We start from the raw sequence: 22008 nt of genomic DNA, 5'->3' as shown, positions 1-22008 counted from the left end.
AAATAAAATAAATGTATCATAAAATGCCTAAATCAAAAAATATGTATTTTATTTTATTTTATAGTTTTGTGTTTACTGGACACAACTTTATGTATATATATATATATATATATATATATATATATATATATATATATATATAAATATATACATATATATATATATATGTGTATATATATATATATATATATATATATATATATATATATATATATATATACATATATATATATGTATATATATATATATATATATATATATATATACATATATATATATATATATATATATATATATATATATATATATTATGTACATATATATATATATATATATATATATATATATATATATATATATATATATATATATATATATATATATAATATATATATATATATATAACTTTCGTCCAAAATTTGCGTGTTGGACGAAAGTAAAAACCATTAATTTAATTACAAATAAATCGTTTTTAAAAAAAACCACAAAAACGCAAATTTAATTGACCTGAATGTTTTTAACAATATAAACAATGTTTTTATTTTTAATTTTTTTAATAAAATGTTTTTATTTATTTATTTTTTTTACTGTAAATCATGCGCGGAGTGTTGCTACATCGACTATCTTATAGCCTGACTCGCAAGAGAGTGCTGCTACATCGACTGACAAATAGCCTGACTCGCACAGGAGTGCTGCTACATCGACTGACAAATAGCCTGACCCGCAAGGGAGTGCTGCTACATCTACTATCTTTTAGCCTGACCCGCAAGGGAGTGTTGCTACATCGACTGAGGGTTTGGTTGGGGCAGGCAGTCTCTCAATTAATAAAAAATAATAATTCCGGTCTTGCATTTTAATTTTTACTTTTTGTCAACAAAATATGGAAAAAACTTTCGGACAATATCTACGGGTTGTGTGTGTGTGTGTGTGTATATATATATATATATATATATATATATATATATATATATATATATATATATATATATATATATATATATATATATATATATATATACATAATTGGACATAATATAAATGACATAATTGGACATAACTTTCATTTATAAGATTTTACTGTTACTTTCCTATTAATCTGACTTTTAATTTTCAACCTTTTTTAATATTTTAGTTGTTGTTAATTGTTCATTATTGTACTCAGGTTGTTATATAAAAATATCTAATTGCTTTGCATATAAACTCAATAAAAAAAAAATAATAAGAAGAACAAGAAAACATTATTAAATAAAAAAATTAAACCTGGCTTCACACAAATTTTGCATATAGTACAATGAACATAGGAACGGCCATCCTTTAGTAAAATTTATAATAATATAAACAAAGATGTTTGAAATCAAACAAAATTGATTTAAAATTTTTTTAATATATAACATACTTTTGAAGTACACTTGCTGCATTGTTTACAGTGTTTATTTTCTTTACAAACATATCGATTACAAATCTTGCAGAACCTAAATACCAAAGCCACCAGTTAAACAATTTATTATGTATAAAAATATCACCTTAATAGAGGGTCATCTAAAGGCGGAGGAAAAAACTCTAAAATGTTGTGGTCAATAGAAGCAAAAAGAAATAATTTTTCATAGAGATGTTTGACATAACTTACATAGCAAATACTAGAGCTGTGCTTAAGGGTTTTTTTCTTTGATATTTTTGAGGGAAAGCATTAGTAAAAAAAAAATTTTTAATATGTTATGCATACTACTGATACTGAAATAGATATCAATGCAAAACATTAAGTTTTTTGCACTGTTTTGAAAGTTTTTTCTGATGTAAGACCAACCTAGACTTTCTGAATATTGAAATAACCCACGAGATAGAAATCGATTATATGAAATTCTTATCCATGTGAATTCTTTTTTGCTACCTCATTATTGACATGGTTTCAAGTACAGCATTAACTCCAATCTTTCTCTATGTAAGGTATAGTAAGTTTCATATCAAAACAGCATTCAGTACTTAAATTAAACAAAGTCGTAAAAAAACTATTCTAAAATGTGTTAAAAACAATTTAAAAAAAAACAACATAAAGGTTTCAATGAATTCAAAATATTTTATTAAAAAAAGAAGTTTCATTTATCTGAATATCTTAAAAATTTGGCACACTTGTAAACACACTTGGAACCATTAAGACCACCACTTATTATAGCCATACCTAATAAGTTTTCTTTTCAAGAACATTTTTTTAGATTTGAATAAGTGAAAAGGATGTTAATGATTTTATTTATGTTGCTCGAATGATTACATTGTTGACTCTGGTATACTTCGGGTTCCTTGGTTCTAATACTAACCCATTGGATAAAAGAAATTAGCTTTAGAAAATAGTTACAATATCCTAAATATAATCAATATTTATAAATAGATTTCAAATTTCTTCAAAATTCAATTTGGCGCTCAAAAAGCAATTAATTTGACTTTTATTATTAAAAAAAAATATATAACCTTTATTTTTAAAAAATAGAAATGAGAGAAAACAAGATTACTGTGCACAGTAATCTTGTTTTCTCTCATTCTCTCATTCAGTGTGCAATGCATTGCACACTGAATCTTTTTGGCAACTATGCAAAATAAAATGGTGTATAAATAAATTTTTCAAAGCAAAAAAAAACATTTTTTTTTTGCTTAGAGTCATAGTAGGTAGAAAATTTTGCATAATTAATAAGGTGAAAACTTTTGATTTATTTTAAAAAATCAAACTTTTGGTTGAAAAATTTAACTTTATTGTGATAAGAATTTTCGAACCATTGACTGCAAAAATAAAATGGATATACTTTTATGTCACCAAAGTGAATTAAAATAATAAATATTTGAATTATCGAAATTATTTTCTTCAATATTCAGTAAACATTAAATAAAGCTTGGTCTGTTGTTTCAGTTAATAAAACTAATCAGAAAAAAAAAAAAAAGAGAGTATGAAAATATGAGAAAATGTTTTAAGGACACCTTGAATGAATACTAAACTATTTTTAAATTACTTTTTTTTAGGCATTCAAAACAACTAAGTTATTTGTTTAATAGTAATATTTTGAGACTATTAGACTCATCATTATTAGCCGAAAAACTAAATATTTTTCTAAAAATATTTACAAAACCAGTTAAAAGAAAACATTGCATTTATGTCAGTTTTGCGTCTCAAGCGAGCGCATCTGGTTTTCTACATCTGAAGCATTGAAAAAACTAGTTAATATTATTTGTAAGTTAAAATTAGATTTAAAAATCTTTGTACCAAAAATTTAACATATTTTACTGATTCCAGTTTACCCTAGGTATCCAAGTAGCAAAACAATTTTTAGATTTTTGCAAACTTTCCTTACTGCAAATCCTTTATGCTCTATGAGTGAAACCAATAATATTTAATAACTTTTGAGTCATGTCCTGAATTGGACATTAGTAATTGCTTCCTTCTATTGAATCTTGAAATTTGGCCATTTTTGTAATTGATAATATTTATTTCTAAAAAAATTGGTGATTTTCTTTTAACCTCAAGTCAATTGTATATTTAAGGTTGATATTTTGTTGGTTGAAAATATCAAGTAAGTTTTTAGCTTGCTCAATTGATCAAACTTGTATGTGGCTGTCATCAACAAATCATAAAAAAGATTTATATTAATGATATTATTCAATGTAATGGCTATTACATTTGATTCAATAAAATATCAATAATAAATTTAATAAATAAAATTAAAAATAATGCTTCTGTTGTTGCAAAAATACTTCAGATATAATAACCATTAAAACGAGACTTTAAAGACAAGGTGTTGCAAAAATACTTCAGATACAACAACTATTAAAACGTGACCTTAAAGACAAGGCGTTGCAAAAATGCTTCAGATATACAACCATTAAAAAAGACCTTAAAGACAAGGTGTTGCAAAAATGCTTCAGATATAACAATTATTAAAACATGACCTTAAAGACAAGGTGTTGCAAAAATGCTTCTGATATAACAACTATTAAAACATGACCTTAAAGACAAGGCGTTGCAAAAATGCTTTAGATATAACAACCATTAAAGCAAGACCAATTGGTCCAAAATTTTCTTATTGATAATAGACTCCTTCAAAGGCAAAAAAAAATAATTTAAAAGACAAAGATTTGTTTCTACAATTAGTAACAAATAAGTTAGCTCTTCTAGATTAATCATAATCATTATTAAAATTAGAAATTCTCATCAGATAATCTGGATTATCTGGTTTGTGTGCATAACTTTGCTATACAAGCATGGAAGTAAGGGATAATTTGACTAAAGATGCTCATATTCACAATTTTTAGTGATAATTTTTAGTATTTGGAATTATTTTTGCACTTAAAATTTGTTCTCTTTTTTTTTTTTGGAGCGAACATGTAGTTTTAATAAGAAAAATACAATAACTTTTTTTTAGAATCAAAAGTTTTAATGATAAATTAAAACACCTTTATCAAGAGGATAAATTTGTATGAATTTTTTTGATTGTAATTTCCCTGATAGCTTAAACTGATAGCTTCTGATTTAAACTGGTAGCTTTTCTTTTAAGAGATGTTCTATGGAAGAGATTTACGTGGTGAAATGTCATTATCATATAAATTTAACAATATTGGTTTTACCGTTTTAATTGAGATTGGAGATTAGAGAAAAGATTGGAGAAATGTAATAGTTATTCTCAGTTTTTCAAACTTTCCTTTAGAATTTCTCTGAATGTGTATAGTTATTCCAAGATTATTACATATTTAAAATTTTTTAAAAATGTTTACAATAAATAGAGTTTTTATTTAATATATATGTTCGATATAAGAACATATATATTAAATAAAAATAATAGTAACTGAGTTATTGGATAAAATGTAAAAGTAAATTTTTTGACAAATGTTTTGAAAATTTGAAAAAAAATTTTTTACTCTGTTAAAAAATCATATTAATACTTTGTGTTTGAGTAATGTCTTTATATAGCTGTTTGAAAATTATAGATAAAATTAAATTTAAAAGCGAGACATGATATTAGAATACTTTCATTATTACAAATATAAGTTTAAGTTTAATATAAATCAAAATTGAAACAAAAGATTTATAAAAAATGAACCTATACATATACCATCTATATAGTACTATAGTATATATAGACTATAGTATATATAGACTACAGTACCATCTCTGGCATATAAGTAGGGGATGTGGCAGAATCATTTCAGTGGATACTGTTTTTTTTCATTTTTGACTGATCCTGAGGAGATCACAAACTGTACATTCACGTGTAGGTTGACTTCTTGTAATAATGGAAATTAATTTAAAACTAGGGAATAAATTTAAAAGAAAAATTTGGAAAGTCCTGCAGATACAATACTAACAAACTGGCCCACTATACTGAATAGGGATGAATTTATATAAAAGCTAATATTTAAACACCAGCTTTTGGAAATCAATGATACATTTTATTTAGATGCAAACTGACATGCTAAAACTGTTAAACAAAACCTTTATTGGCTAATGACAGGCTCAAATCATTGATATATTAATTTGAGAAAAGACAAACCTATAGTTTTCTGTAGGTAGTGCTACTTTATCAACTGCTATGTTGGTAAAAATACGAATAGGTGAACCTCGCTTTTTTGAATTATTAAAATGTGGGTGGTTACTATAACAAACCTAAAAAAAAAATTACATTTATGTGTGTGTGTGTCTATATACATATATATATATATATATATATATATATATATATATATATATATATATATATATATATATATATATATATATATATATATATATTGATTTTTAGACGAGATTAAATAAAAATAACTACATGATTTTTACTACTAAAAAAGTTTCATGCGTTTTGAAATCATCAGGTAAAAAATACATATTTTTTTTTCGTAAAAAAAATATACTCTTAATAAACATCATGACGTTCAAAAACAATTATAAAACTGTTACTATTTGCAAGCAGCACATATGTACATATTTATTAAATCAATAGCTCCAAAAAATTTGTGGCTGTTAATCAATTTTTATACTTTTTATGGTTTTCTTTTATCCTATTATGGCTTTAGTGTCAATAATTATCTAACTAAAATTTGATTAACAAAATTGTAACTTGATTAATTGATATTGTAAAAAATTTTAATTTCCAATCTGCTGAAATAATTTGTCAGCAAAACTGATTACATCTTGTAAAAAATATTTGAATTTCTGTTATTAACAACTTTTTGCTTAAAAATAAATAAAATTTTAAAATACAAGGGTTTTTACAGGGTAATTAGTAAAAAACAGGACTATGGAGTCCTGAAAATAGGTTGTTTTTTTTTTTGAAAAACAGACTGCTATAAAAACATCACAATGCATTTCTAAAAATCATAAATAAAGACATTAAAACATTATACAAAAAATAAAAACAGTATACATTAAGAATGGGTATTTGATTTTTTTTGTCCTGTAAATCTGTACTGTTAACACACCATATGTTGAAAAATTTTAATGAACAATTTTTACACATTTATTAGAAGCAATGTACAATTTTACAGCTTTTACATTTGATAATCTTGTTACTTGAGTTAGTTATTTTTTTAAAATTGATTTCATTTTCAAAGTGTCTTTTAAAGAACATTATCTGTATTGAAAGGGTGTTCATGACATATTTTTTTTTGTATTAGTTTCTTTTATTATATGTAAAATGCTAAAGACTAACTCTGCTGTTTGGGAGTATTTTAAAAAAGAACCAACTAATAAAGGTGGTGAAGTAGTTGTCAACACAGTTTGCAAAAAGTGTCAAAAAGTGTACAAACATGCTAAAATAGAAGTTCATAAAAATTCTTACTCAAGAAGAGTGATAACTTTTATTTTACTATGAACAACTATGTTTATGTGCTTCAAAAATGTTTTATTTTGCTTTCAAGAACATATATATTATCTGTTTTGCAACTATGTCTATGTACTTTCATGAAATGAATGGATGTTAAAGTAAATTAACAGCCATTGATTAAAAATTACTATTAATAACTTTCAACAGAATGGATTTTAATGGAAATTCTGTTAATTTTTTTTAAAAAACAGAAATAGTTTTAATGGACTACCAATTACCCACGCTTAGTATATATACAATATATATCATTAAAAAATAAGGATGCTGCTAAAAAAATACAAATTGCCTAAAATTGATAAAAGAAGCAAATAAAATTCCTTGTGCAATAGGGCATCCCATACTTTTTAAAAAACAACTTTTTTCATAATAAACACTTGGCGCTTGGTATTTTTTTGCTTGAAAGTATATAATTTAACATGTGTTAAAATAAAGCTGCTATTATTAAGTCTTCACTTGCAAAAATTGATTTATTGCTATATTTTATTGACCTGAAAATTATCTTGAAGTGTAAATACATTTTTATGCGGAAACAATAAATAACCGTCTTGAAAAAATTAAATTTTTTACATTTCACAACAATTTTTCATAGGAAATTTTTAAAACGAAAAAAAGTTCTTAAAGTTAGATATTTTTTTACTCCAACTATAAAGTTAAAGTAAAAGAAATAATTTACAATGAGTGGTATAAAAACAAGACAAAAGACAAGTACAGCAATGTCTGATTTAATAGGTATACAATTTTTGAGAACATAATTGCTTTACTTTGAAATTATATATGATATTTTATTAATTAAATATTATTTTAACAATATTATAAATATTAAGTCATGAATAATACATTTTCTTCTAAAAAAACTTGATCAACAATAACATTGACATTGAAAACAATAATATTGACAAATATTATTTTTCAGATATTATAATATAATATATTTAAAATTACAGGGTGTGCCAGAAAAAGTGGTACAGTATTTTTAGAAGTTTTTTTAAATTGCAAAAATGTTAGAAATGTTGTTTTTTGTTCTTTTTTGCTAAATATTAGTGTTACACACTGTGTTGCATCATATAGGTGTTCATGCTATGGTAATAATGGTATTGTATTTAAGATTTATGTTATATTTGAATGTTTTATTGCATTTCAGAATAACATGCGAATAAGCAAACAAGATTTGGTTGCAATTGATGCTATTTATCATGAAAGCACTGGGGTGCAATTCGCATTTGTAAATTCTTTGCAAATAAAAATTGGAGTATGCAATCAGTAAATTGTGTATTACAACGTATTCGACAGACAGGTGTTGCCGATAGATGAATTGGTAGTGGGAGGCGCCCAACTGTTAATACACCAGAAAACAGAGGCACTGTAAGCCGTTTGATAGTTAGTCCTGTTGGTTCACCTAGTAAACATTTATCGTCAAGGATGATAACAAGGAGAACTGGAATATCACATTCATCTGTTCATAAAATTGTTAAATCTTTAAATTTAAAGGTGTTTAAAAGACAATGTGTTCAGAAGTTGACTGATGCTCAAAAAGAACGACGTATAGTATGTTGCTAAAATTTATTAAATAGATTTCCTATTTTTCAAGTTCAGAACATTTTCTTTACAGATAAAAAGATTTTTACTGTGGAAACTCCAAAAAGTACTCAAAATAACAGAGTGTATTGTGAAGTAGACAAAAAATGCGATGTGCCTAGTGAAAATCTTAGCAATCCATGGAGTCATTTCTCAAAAAGTGCTATGGTTAGTCTCAGGGTCACTAAACACCCTTGATGAATGGCCCTCAAACTTGCCTGACCTTAACCTGTTTGACTATTTGATTTGGAAAATACTACAGGAGAAAGTGTACAAAAGAGTAAAAATAAGGGAACTTGTTTGAACAAATTTTATATTGTTGGGATCGTGTGAGACAAGATAGTATGGCCAAAGAAATCGATCAATGGCGTGCAAGACTGCAAAAATGCACCAAGCAGCAAGGAGGGTATTTTGAACAATTTTTCACTTGAACATTCTGGATACTGTAATTATTCATATATTACTCAGTACTCACAATTTTGCTTCTTACAGTTATTCACTTTTTTGTAAGTGTTGTAGTTTCAAAAAATAAATTGTACCACTTTTTCTGACACACCCTGTGTTATTAATTGTTTGTTACTAATCTTATATCTTAATAATATCGATGTTAATATAATGTTATTATATAACAATATAATAATATCGATATAATGTTAATATAATGTTATTATATAACAATAATAATAATAATAATATGATAAAACTTTATCTTAAGGAAAAGGAAGAGACATTATTCAGTCTCGGCTACCTTGATGCTGTTCTTCGAAAAGCTATACTCAAGAGTTGTCAGAAGAGAAAGTATATCCATTAGATGATTTGGTTAGGGAAACAAAATTAGAAGTTGTTAAACAATGGAAAAAAATGCAAACTCAGACTTTTCATCTCTAGTTATTTTTACAGATAAGCCTATTGACAGAAAGATCAAAAAAGTTTATAATGATGTTCAGGGTATTTGCAGAAAAAGATTAACCAAAAAAGAAGAAACTGACAAAATAATGAAGTCTATGTCACAACTGTTTTATATAACTAACTGCAAATGTGCAATTTTATTTTGTAATAAATCAAGGTGTTTGGGATGTGAAAAAAAGTTGTACTGTAAATGTGAAAAGTCAGTTTGGATTCGTACAATAGAATTAGAATTAGTAGAGAAAAAAAGAAAGAGAGCAGTCTCAAATTATGATCAAAAGACTACATACAGATTAAAAGGAAGGCAATTCAGGGATGTAGTAAGAAGGAACAGAATTTGAAAAAGTTCAAGGAAAAGGAGATGATAAATGATAGCCATTTGAAAAGAACCTATGCTTAGGTTTTAGAAAAAAGTAATGATGAAGAAGAGTGCTCTAAAAGTGAGAATGTTCTAGCTACACTGAACATATTGATTTACTAATGATTTTAAAGTAAAGCGAAATTATATGATTCAAAATACTGCTATTGCTGCAATAAGATATGAAGTTTCAAACACTGCCGCAGCTGCAATTGCTTCAGGAATTTTAAAAGATTTGATGGAAACTAAAGTTGTTCCAGAATCAGCTCTTTTTTTATTGCTGGACAAAAACAAAGTGCAAAAGCCAATGATAAAGTATGTCAGAGTGTCAGGTTTTTGCAGAGAATAGATTAGATTCTGAAGACGTTTCTTGTATTCTCTTTGATGGGAGAAGTGACAAAACCAATTTAATGACATTTAATGAAGAAACCAAAAAGATTTTATCCTCTAATTAAAAAGGAAGATCACTATACTTGGACTGATGAATATGGAAAATATCTTCATCATTTAACCAAAGGAGAAATATGTGAAAAATTAAGCCTACCGAACATATAGCAAATAAAATATGGTATATTTTGCATGAACATAGTTTAAAGTTCATTGGTTGTGATAGCACAGCTACAAATACAGGTCTAATGGAGGTGTTATTCATTGTTTAGAGGTTCAATTAGAAAGAAAATTAGGGTGGCTAATATGTTCTCTTCGCACAAACAAACTTTGCTTTCGGCATTTAATAGAAGAGCTTGATGGAAAAACAAACTTAAATACAGGGTTTTCTGGACCCATTGGTAAGTTGCTTTTCAAGGTTACTGAAATGGAAAAAATTACTGTTTCAAGCCAATGTCTATAGGTCCTGGTTTAATTGAACCTGGTGAGGAAATAATAAGAGTTATCTTCAAATCAGAAATATGCTTATAAAAAATGCCAGACAGTAATTTCAGGAACTCTTACTGAAGGTTTGGCAAACCAAAAACCAGGCACTATAGTCCATTCAAGGTGGCTCAATACATGCTCTTCCTTACTTTTATTGTGGATATGCAAACATTGGTTAGAGGGAGACGACCTAAGAAACCTCTAATTGTTTAGTTTCTTGTATCAGTATACTTCCCTATGTAGTTCCAAATCAAAGTGAAGCATAGTTGGATAGAAGGGCTCTTTCTTGAACCAACTCAACCTTATCAAACTTCAATTATCAACCTCATCAAACATCAAAGATAAAAATGTACAAAAAGTTATTGAAAAATATGTGAGATCATCAGCATGCAATTCTCATTTGGAAATCTTATTGCAGAGATTACTTTGCAGACAAAATAAAATTGAAGGAAAATTTGCTGTTGAAAAAATTTTAGAAATTAGAAAAAAATGAGGAAATGGGAACTCTAGCTCCTAGAACATATAAGCTTCCTCCATTAAACTTGTGTGCAACTAAATTGATTGAGTTAATAACATGGGAAGAGGCCTACGAACCCATCTTACCCTGTCAAATGAACAATAATGAGCTAAACAAAATCCTGGATTGTTCTATGGTAGTTCAGTATTTCTCTGTTCACACACAAGGAGTTGAGAGAGCAGTTAAAGAGGTAAAATTAACTTTCCCTAACCTCAATAATATATTAGTTATTAAAAATGTAAAAAAAAGTTTACTGTATTACAAATATTTTTAAAAAAGTGTTAATTTATATAGGTAACTGCAGCTTTTGAAACAGTTTGGTTTTGAGAGAGGAGATGGATTTATTCATGCAAGAGCAGAAAATAGATTGATAATCCCTCGTTTCAACAGAAAGAAGGACCTCATTCAATTTAGCATTCTTTTTCAGTACCTCTAGTAGAGTTTGAGCATGAGTAAAGATTGTGAGTAATGTAGTAAGTAAAGATTAGTAATTTAAAGATTGAGCAATGAGTTTCATTTTATATGTTAACTTATATAACCCTCGTATTTTAAATAAGCATTCATTTAACCAGGTACACTTACAGAAGGGGTTGGGGGGGGGTGGTTGGTTGGGGAAGGATGGGGGCTTAAAAACCACTAAATATATTTTAAGACTGTTCTATATTTACTGACATTAATGAAAAAAGATTTTAAAGTATTTTTTACCATATATATAGGATAATCTTAGGCAAAGTATGACTTTGGTCCCCCTCCCCATTTGAGTTAAATTTTAAAAACTTAAGGTCTATTTTTGCAAATGTTGCCTTTATTCTGATAAATTTATTCATGCCTTTCTTTAATGTATATACTTAAAGGCAAAAAAATTATAAGGGCCAACTTTTTTAAGTAAAGTTGAAAAGTACAGGATGCCCTATTGTGCAACACTGATAGTATCAATTTTTTAAAAATATTTAAAAAATCCTTAATTAAATTAAAAAAATATATGCTTGGCAAATAACAGGATAAAACAGTTTTAAAAAATTTTGAAAACAAATTATCATAGTTGCTACTTAAAGTTATAATAAAAAAACTGAACAAAATACTAAAAAAGTGTTTTTCAAAGGTGGTTTTCTCAAATTTTTATAATCAACTTCACAATACTTTACTATAAAACTGGACATAACAACATAAAATGTCCATAAAATTTTACCTGTTAATTATAAAATAACTTAACTTTTTTTTAAAATTTCCAAAAATTTTCCCGAGTTGAAAATTTTTGGAAATTTTTAACCCTATGTAAAACTACTTCAAGAAACTCTTTGTAGAAATTTTGTAGAAAATCCCTTTTCTGATTCTAGAAAAGCTTCTAGTCTCTGCATATTTGAGAACAAGACTGTAATCATTAACAGCTTCATTTCAAATGCAACTGTGAAGCCTTTAAAATCAAAAGCAATAAAAATGAGAGTATGCTATAGTAGACAACATTTTGCTTTACCATTAACTCTTAACTAAGTAAAACTCTTCAAAAATATTTTCACAAGTTATCAACTTGCTCCATAACACTCCTTTTTTTTAAGATTATGTTTTTGACAATAAAAAATATATTTTATAAGGCAATTAAACTTATGAGATGGTATTGTATGTTTGAACTTATGAAATGGTGTTGAATGTTTGAACTTATTGAATGTTTGGTCAAACGTTCACATTTTCAAAAAAAACATTGAATGCCAAATTTTATGTTTTATAATTTATTTATTTTTTAAATATCTATTTCAAAACATTTTTTTTATAAATTATATTACTAAATATTTTATTAATATAAATTTCTTTCTGAAATATACAAATAAGTCATTTAAAAAAATATTAGTAATAAAAGTAAACAAAAATAAATCAACAAACCACAAATGACTAAAATTGAATGCTTATAAAAATTTATTAAATAAAAAACAAAACTTAAAAACCACCTTATAATCCATCATTAGCAATGAAGGAATTTTCTCAAGAATTTGATTTTCAAGAAAATAAGGAAATATCATCATGGTAGGCAGTTCTTTGTTGCCTATAAAATTTTAAGTTTCATCATCATCATCATCATCATCATCATCATCATCATCATCATCATCATCATCATCATCATCATCATCATCATCATCATCATCATCATCATCATCATCATCATCATCATCATCATCATCATCATCATCATCATCATCATCAATCATCATCAATTGTCATCATCCACTATCATCATCACATCATCACCGTTATCATTATCATCACCGTTATCATTATTATCACCATCATCAAAATAAAATGTATAAAATCAGTAAAAGTAGAATCTCTTTTTCGTTCAACAAACTATAAAATTTTAAGTTTCATCATCATCATCATCATCATCATCATCATCATCATCATCATCATCATCATCATCATCATCATCATCATCATCATCATCATCATCATCATCATCATCATCATCATCATCATCATCATCATCATCATCATCATCATCATCATCAATCATCATCAATCATCATCAATTGTCATCATCCACTATCATCATCACATCATCACTGTTATCATTATCATCATCATCAAAATAAAATGAATAAAATCAGTAAAAGTAGAATCTCTTTTTCATTCAACAAAATTTAATTAAATGTAACATACTTACATACATTCCATAACCTTTGCAGCATTTTGATCAATAAACTAACTAGAGCACCAAATGGAGGATCAATTACAATCAAAGTTTCTTCTAATGATTGAGAGAGAAAAGTTTCTAACTTTTTGTTACCAATATCATTATTAAAGAAGAAACCATTGAACATATTATAATGCAGAAATGAGTTAGTGTCATAAAAATAACTCTAAAATTCAAAAGTCAAAACTTTAAATATCAATGCTTGTATTTCTTCCTTAAAATATGAATTTTTAAATAAAACCTATTGATTATTATGTTATTTATATTAATCTGCATTGTTGCAATTATAAAAGAATTTTTAAAATTCAAAAAAAATATTACTCACAAATCTTTTATCAATATCTAACAATAAAGAGTTGACTTTTTGATTGAGCAAAACCTCATGTAATCTAAAAAAAATTCTTAAACCTTTAAATTATTTTAAATAATTATTCAAACTTTGAATTACTAAAATTGATTGGGTACCATGTTGAAACCTTTTAATAATGTGCCTAACTCCTGGTTTTATATATATATATATATACACATATACATATACATATACATATATATATATATATATATATATATATATATATATATATATATATATATATATATATATACACATATACATATACATATACATATATATATATATATATATATATATATATATATATATATATATATATATATATATATATATATATATACACATATACATATACATATACATATACATATATATATATATATATATATATATATATACATATATATTTATATATATATATATATATATATATATATATATATATATATATATATATATATATATATATATATATATATATATATATGCCTCCTAGGCAAAGACTTAAGGGGTAAACAGAATCTTTCTGTTGACCAGCCTCGCACCCCTTCTTCATCTATTAGGCTGGCGCAGATGTATTTTTAATACATTGTTTCCAGTTTAGGATGTTGAATGCTGGATCTTATTGACTCAATGCATGGGTTTGCTTGTGTCACTGTTTTTATGACTAGGCAACTCATTCTATTATCTCCTTATGAGGGTACAGCTCTAAAACTCAGTTTTATGGTTCTGAGGCCGGCTGGTAGTCAGGTTTCCCGAACTCTGTGGTAGCTCTCATGATAATCATTACTTAACAAAAAAAAGTGAACTGGTTTCTGCATATTAAAAATTTTTAGCGCACTTTTATACCGATGATTAGCAAATCTCAGATTAAAAAAGTCTCGGTGGGAGTAAATGAGTGGGAGTAAAAATAGACTTGGCGATTGACATGAGTTACCTGCACTGATAGTGCTTGCATGTGTTTTTTTTTTATAAAAAAAGCCCACAAAAATAAATCGAATATGATAATTGATTAAATTTTAGTAATAGTTTGTTAGTTATACTGTAATGTTTTGATCATATCATAAATAAATTAGAGAAACAATTCCAAATAATGTTTGTTTTTTAATATATTTATTTATTCAAGCATTGTGACGTATTCTAAAAAAATTGTTAAAAAAAATGTCGCACCTAACCAAATTTTTTCAACTTAATTTTAGTTATCGCTTTTTTATTAAAATGATTATTTCTTTATATTAACTTAGTAGCTGAACCTAGTAGTAGTAGTAGTAGTAGTAGTAGTAGTAGTAGTAGTAGTAGTAGTAGTAGTAGTAGTAGTAGTAGTGCCCCTTCGAGCATGTTTGACCCGGAACCTTTAACAGCAATTGCAACCTAGGTAATGGTGAGAAAAAGTCGCAGCATTTTTTTTATAAGAAAATGTGAACAAAAGCAAATATCTAACTTCAAATTATGTAACGTATCAAAACATATATCAAGTTTTACAGTTTTACTTTTACTTAAAAACTGCATTGTGGCAAAAACTCCTTAATTTTGATTTATAGAGTTTATTTACTGTTTTATAGTTTTTTGTTTATTAAAGAGATTTAAAACCTTTCACAATCAATATGCCGAAAATCAAAAAAATCAAAGTGGCCGAAGTGATTATAAACGTATATAAAGATATTAGACACACACACACATATATATCAAGCAATTTAATAATGAACAATATGAAGGAAAAAGAAGCCAAGCAAATCAACAATATTCAAAAAATGAATTAATTTTTTTAGGAAAAAGTTTCTTACATTAAATTTTACTAAGAAAATATCAAATAGTACTAGAGACCTTTCAGTATTAATTATCAGTAGCACTATTGCAATATATATATATATATATATATATATATATATATATATATATATATATATATATATATATATATATATATATATATATATATATATATATGTATATATATATATATATATATATATATATATATATATATATATATATATATATATATATATATATAAATAGGCAAGATTGAAAAAATTTCAAAATTTATTATGTAACGGAAGGTCTTGAAATCTCTGAAACAACACTGATGAGAGTGCACTAAATCCCTGAGCTATCGATGATATGCATTTAGGAGAAAAACAAACCTAATTAGAAATCTCTTATAAGCTCTATGAACAGTATCGGACAAAATAAGTGCAACCAAATAATGCTAATTTAGTTTCTTTATATAAAAGTGCTGCATTTTTTCAATTTAGAGAAATAACTATGTAACTGTTTAGAGACAAAGTTCTTCAAGTTTTATTCATCACAAAGTTCATTATTTGTACACGAAAATTAATAAATTAATCAAAAGTATTGAAAAAGTTGATTTCCTTCTGGACAAAACAAGTGCAACTCGACAAAATGTTGACTAAGCTGAATTTCGCTATCAATATTTCATGGCTAATCCTTTGTTGTCGATCACAGCCTTGCATCTTCGAGGCATAGATTCGATCAGGTGATCAATGAAACTTTGTGGAATCGCTGCCTAGGCCTTTTGGATTTGTTCAAACAGTTGATCCTTATTACACCTTCACGATTAATTCTGATATAACACCTTCACAATTAATTCTGCGGTTGACGATCTCCCACAGGTTCTTGATAGGGTTGAGATCCGGAGATTGAGGCAGCCAATCCATCACCGATAGGTGGTTGTCTTGAAACCACTGCTTGACTACTTTTGCAGTGTATTTCGGATCGTTGTCTTGCTGAAAAACCCATTTTATTGGAATATTCCATTCAGCATGAGGTAACATAACATCTTTCAGGATATTTTTATACATGAAACAGTCCATTATTCCATCGTTTCGATGTATTGGACCTATAACGTTAGCAGAAAAACACCCCCAGACCATTACATTGCCTCCACCATGCTTCACGGTAGTAACGTAATTCGAGGCGTTTTCCAGCTGGTCGACGTACACGGCAAATGCCATCGCTCCCAATGATGTTGAACTTCGATTCATCACTGAACAGGACAGTTCGCCATTTCTGCACATTCCAGTCAATATGAGATGTAGCAAACAGGAAACTTTTCTACTGATTTTTTAGTGAAATCAGCGGTTTCTTTGTAGGGCGTCGAGAAAACAATCCGGCTTCAACAGCACGTCATCTGATTGTTCGCTCCGATACAGGCAGCTCTAATTGCTTTTGTATCTCGACTGATGATATCCAACCTACCACATGGCAATTGAATTATCTGGTTATCTCATTAGGATTAGAGTTCTATTAATAGCAATTGAACTATACAATTCCCTGGAGCTAAAAGAAGTGATACATAATGGGTGGTGCGGAAGTTATCGGACAAATCTGAATTTAATTATTTGAGCATAATAATTTCTTTTTGTGGTTTTATGTGAGGGCATAAACGTTTTATAAAATATAAACACAATTATTTAAAATGAGGTTAAATGCAGCTAAACAAGAATTTTTTCGAAAGCGACTCAAAATGTTTTTTGTAAATAGATCTAATATTAAAAAAAGAAAGAAATCGTAAATCATTTTGAAAAGAAAGGATTTGCATAATACATGATGACCTAAATAGATTTTAAATCATTTAATTCTTTTCTGATAGAAAGCATCTTGGTTGTCTAACATCCTAGACTAGAGAAAAAAAAGCCAAATTAACGAGACTTGTCAACAATCAAAAAAAGGGCAGCCAGAGAAAAATAGGTTTTAAATGTAAATCAATCGACAATCGGTCATCATTAAAAAAAAATGAATATTAAATATTGAAAACATAAAAAGACTCCAAATTAAACTATAGAACAACAATTAAAGGCAAAGAAAAGAAGCAGGGAACTAGTAAACCAATTCTATAACACAAAATCGCTTCTGGTCATCGATGACGAAAAGTACTTTTGTTTTGCAGGGGACAACATGTCTGGAAATTCTGGCTACTACACAAATAACAAAAAAACATGAAAACTTTTGGAGACATTTGGCAAAGAAGGTTTACGAGGGAGATTGGAAAGCTTCAACAGAGCAAGATTTGATGGATTGAATTAAATTAAAACTACAAGAAATCGATTTAAATTTTTTACAGTCACTTATAAAAGGCATTAAAGCAAAATTGAGATCAATTGAAAATGGTAGTGTTTTTTATTTAAAAAATAACTTACTTTTATTAAAAATAAATACTTAACTTAAAAAAAATATAATAGTTTTTTTTTCAACTATAAATAAGCTATTGACGTTTTTATTTTGTCCGATAACTTATAATAAGTTATAAACTCAACAACAAAACTAATAACTAGTTATAATAAAAAGTAATATCTAAAAAATTAGATATTAAAAATGAAGCAATTTGCAAATAAAACAAAGACCAATGACCTGAATTTGTGTATATATGTATATATATATATATATATATATATATATATATATATATATATATATATATACACATATGGGATATTCCACGGCGGAAAATTAAAAAGTAGTAAAATTTTATTCTCTTTTTTGTCAACTTTTAGCAAATGAATATTGATGTAGATACATGAAAGTTTATTTAAAATATCTTGAATATTAAAATTAATTTAAGTCGTTTTTATGCCTCTAAAAGTTACGGTTTTTCTCATTGTCCCATGATAAAAAAAGTCATTGTAAAATGTTATTCTAACCATGAATTTATTTGCATAATTAGAATTAAACTAGTATGCAAATGGAGCTGACATATTCAAATTGTTGTTTGTCAGATTTTATACTTTATAAAAATTATATATTTTAAGAAAATAACGAAAGAACTTTTGCAATTTTCATTTAATGCAAGTTAACAAAAACATGATAAAGTTTTTTTTTTTAAAATATAGTTAAAAAATTTAAGTTTTTTAATAATATATGTGAAAGAATATTAAATGTTACATTTTTACATTTAAAGTTTTGAATAACAATGTTTAGTTAAAGCACAATTTTATTTTAAATGTGAAACATAAGTTAAAACTACATGCATTTACTGAAGTTCTGACGCTTTTTCGTTAACAAAATGAATTACGTCATTAAGTAATTCTTATTTGTCATGTTGGTTTGATAAGGTTCTAACTGAAACTTTTTATATTAGGAGAATTTAGAAAAAAATCTTTTTTTTTTTTTTTTTGTTTATTAAAATTATCTATATTATTGTTCTTATTTGTTTATGCATTCTTATTTTGGTTGACATATAAATATACATAAATAAAAATAAGAATTATATAAATATTTGTATTTAGACTTTAAAAAAAAGATTTATTTGCTATTCTCCTAATATAAAAAAAATCAATTAGAATCTTTTTGTTTTTGTTTTAATAAAACAAACATTTGTAAATGCAATTAAGAGGGGTCAACCATAAAGCACATCACACTATATTTGCGAATTCTTAACCCCTTCCCCCTGTCACAAAGCGATCACATATACATGAACCCCGTGAAACTCCATCCTCAGTGCTACAATATATTCACCAATGATGTTTCAGAGAGCCTGATAAAAATTGGCTAGCATCGCTGGTCAGGGATGCATCTTTGCTATCTTTATCATCCCCTGTAGCCTACATCATATCAGTCTTTATTGCAATAAAATGAACTTCACTACAGAAAATCTAAACACCCAAACCCCTCCCAAATTTATGCAACACCTATAACCTACATATTTTAGAAAAAAATGTAGATATTGAGACAAATATACACAAAAAACATACCCCATAAATATAATAAATATAAACAATAATATATAGTATAAACATGTACAATATTATTCACTATATAGTAAAATGAATAATAAAAGAGAGATAAGTAGATATTTATCTATCTCTTTTTTTTCTTTATTTCATTATATATATGGTAAGATTATCATAGTCGATAAGTGGATATGAATTTTAAGGCAAACAATTAGTAATGGTAGCTAACAGATTTGATAATGAAAACAAAACCAATGTCAAGAAAAACAGTAAGATCTTAATTGAAGACATTACAGTACTAACAATAACAAAAAGACTTGCTCCAGGGAATTGTATAGTTCAATTGCTATTTATATCTTATAACCTCTCCCAAGAATAAGGCAGGTCTTTGGCCTAAGCTTGTTTTCAGTTTCTCCTTATTCTCTTTAAGGTGGTTCTGACTATGCAATGATCTCTATAATATCTTTTATCTGGTACTTCCTCTTCAGACTCACACTATCATTGCATTACTTACTACTACCCTAAAACTGATTGGAATTCTTTTCATAATTTGATTTGTTTCTGTCCTTGGCCTAATGTATTTTCTCTTTCACCTGAAAAATGTGTCTTCTACCTAACCTCCTGGATTATAGCAAATACAGAAGCTTTTATTCCTTTTCCTCGGTTCCAAGTCAAGCCTCCTTCGACCTCATGGTTTTCACCTTCTTGTGCAGCTGCTATATCTAATCATAATCATCTTTTTCAAAAAACAACTCTCTTGAAAACAAACGCTTGTAAAAAAGTGCTGCCTGATGCTAAGCTCTACTATTTCCAGTTTACTAAATCTCATATTTTATCTTAAAAATTAGGGTTTAACGACTTTTTGAAAATTTTCAATAGTGTCATTACCATTATTAAGTTTAAAATTCAATCTCTGATTAATGGGTCTGATTTTATTACCTTTCCCAACGATATAGCAGAAATATTTGCAAAGAACTTTTCTTATAATTTGACTCTTGAACCTTATGGTCATACTCTTCCAGTAAAACAGGTTAACCTATTGTTGGACGTTTGAATAATTCCAACTTCAATTGCTTAATTCATTTTTCAATTAAACTCTTCTACTGCTCATGGTCCAGACAACATTCCTGTAAAATTCTTACAAAAGTTTTCTCTAGAACTCTCTTCTATTCTCTCTAAATTATTTAATAAGTGCTGGACTAAATCTTGTTTTCCTACCTGTTGGATGGCATCTATGGCTCTAATTTTTGAAAACTCTGAAGAACATTCTGACCCCTTCATTTTAGAATCTTTTGTTCTTGACATATCTAAAGCTTTTGATAAAGTTTGGCATGCTGGTCTTCTTCATACACTTGCTTCATATGGTGTATCTGGGAAGATTTTTGAGAAAATCAAATTATTTCTTTCTAACTGCTTTATTATAGTCATCCTTGAAGGCCAACACTCTTTTTCATTTCCAGTAACTTCTGGGATACCTCAAGGTTCTTTCTGACAAACTCATATCTAAAGTTTCTAAAGCTCACTTCTAACGCTCTATTCGTTGACGACTTTATATTCCTGTCTTGACAAAAAATCTTCTCTTTTCAATTGCTTAGAACAGGTGCTGAGTCTTTTTCTTTACATCTAGGATGTCTTTACATCTGGATTTCTTTTATCTTATGTTCTTATGTCTAGTTTGGATTTCGTTTCGTTCTTTTGTCTGAATTGATTTTCTTTATATCTTCTTATTATTCATTTCTGACTTCTCATGGAAACCATGCAAAGTTATCATTTGCTAAGGTTGCTATTCAACCAAACCTCATTCTTGCTTAACTCTTCATTTACTCTTCATTCAGCAAAATCACATAGTTTTACTGTTTTTATCCCTGCATGTTCAAGAAACTTTTTTGTCTAGTTTTTTCCTCTGCACTTGAACCCTTTGGAACTCTTTCCCATCTTCATGTCCTGAATCCTGAATCATACAACCTACAACTTTTTAAAACTTCTGTCAACCATTTTCTTGCACTTTAATTCTATTCTTTATTTTCTAGTAACTCCCAACTTGATAGTGGCAGCTTGCAGCCTTGTTGGGAGTGAGTTAGAATTAAAACATTTTTGAACAAAAGAAAGAAATAAGGAGCAGTTGTTATCATATCAAGAGATTTTATGGCAGCCAACTTTGTAGCAGTTCTCTGCTTTTCTGTCAATACTACAT

General features: G+C 27.1%; 1 protein-coding gene across 1 annotated transcript in view; it reads right to left on the bottom strand.

Moving 5' to 3' along the window:
* Window positions 1–22008, bottom strand: part of LOC100208157 (rRNA N6-adenosine-methyltransferase ZCCHC4) — an 89024-nt gene that overhangs the window by 30956 nt on the left and 36060 nt on the right. Inside the window, exons 5-10 of the mRNA XM_065792900.1 lie at window positions 14095–14158; window positions 13740–13935; window positions 13030–13124; window positions 5529–5641; window positions 1397–1472; window positions 1261–1312 (exon numbers count right to left, since the gene is read on the bottom strand). Coding sequence (XP_065648972.1) covers window positions 1261–1312; window positions 1397–1472; window positions 5529–5641; window positions 13030–13124; window positions 13740–13935; window positions 14095–14158 — 596 coding nt within the window. The remainder of the gene's footprint in view (window positions 1–1260; window positions 1313–1396; window positions 1473–5528; window positions 5642–13029; window positions 13125–13739; window positions 13936–14094; window positions 14159–22008) is intronic.

This window comes from Hydra vulgaris, chromosome 03 (genome assembly GCF_038396675.1).
Source record: "Hydra vulgaris chromosome 03, alternate assembly HydraT2T_AEP".
In the NCBI taxonomy this organism is placed as follows: domain Eukaryota; kingdom Metazoa; phylum Cnidaria; class Hydrozoa; order Anthoathecata; family Hydridae; genus Hydra; species Hydra vulgaris.
Note: the sequence above shows the minus strand (reverse complement) of the source record. Positions and strands in the feature narration are given on the sequence as shown.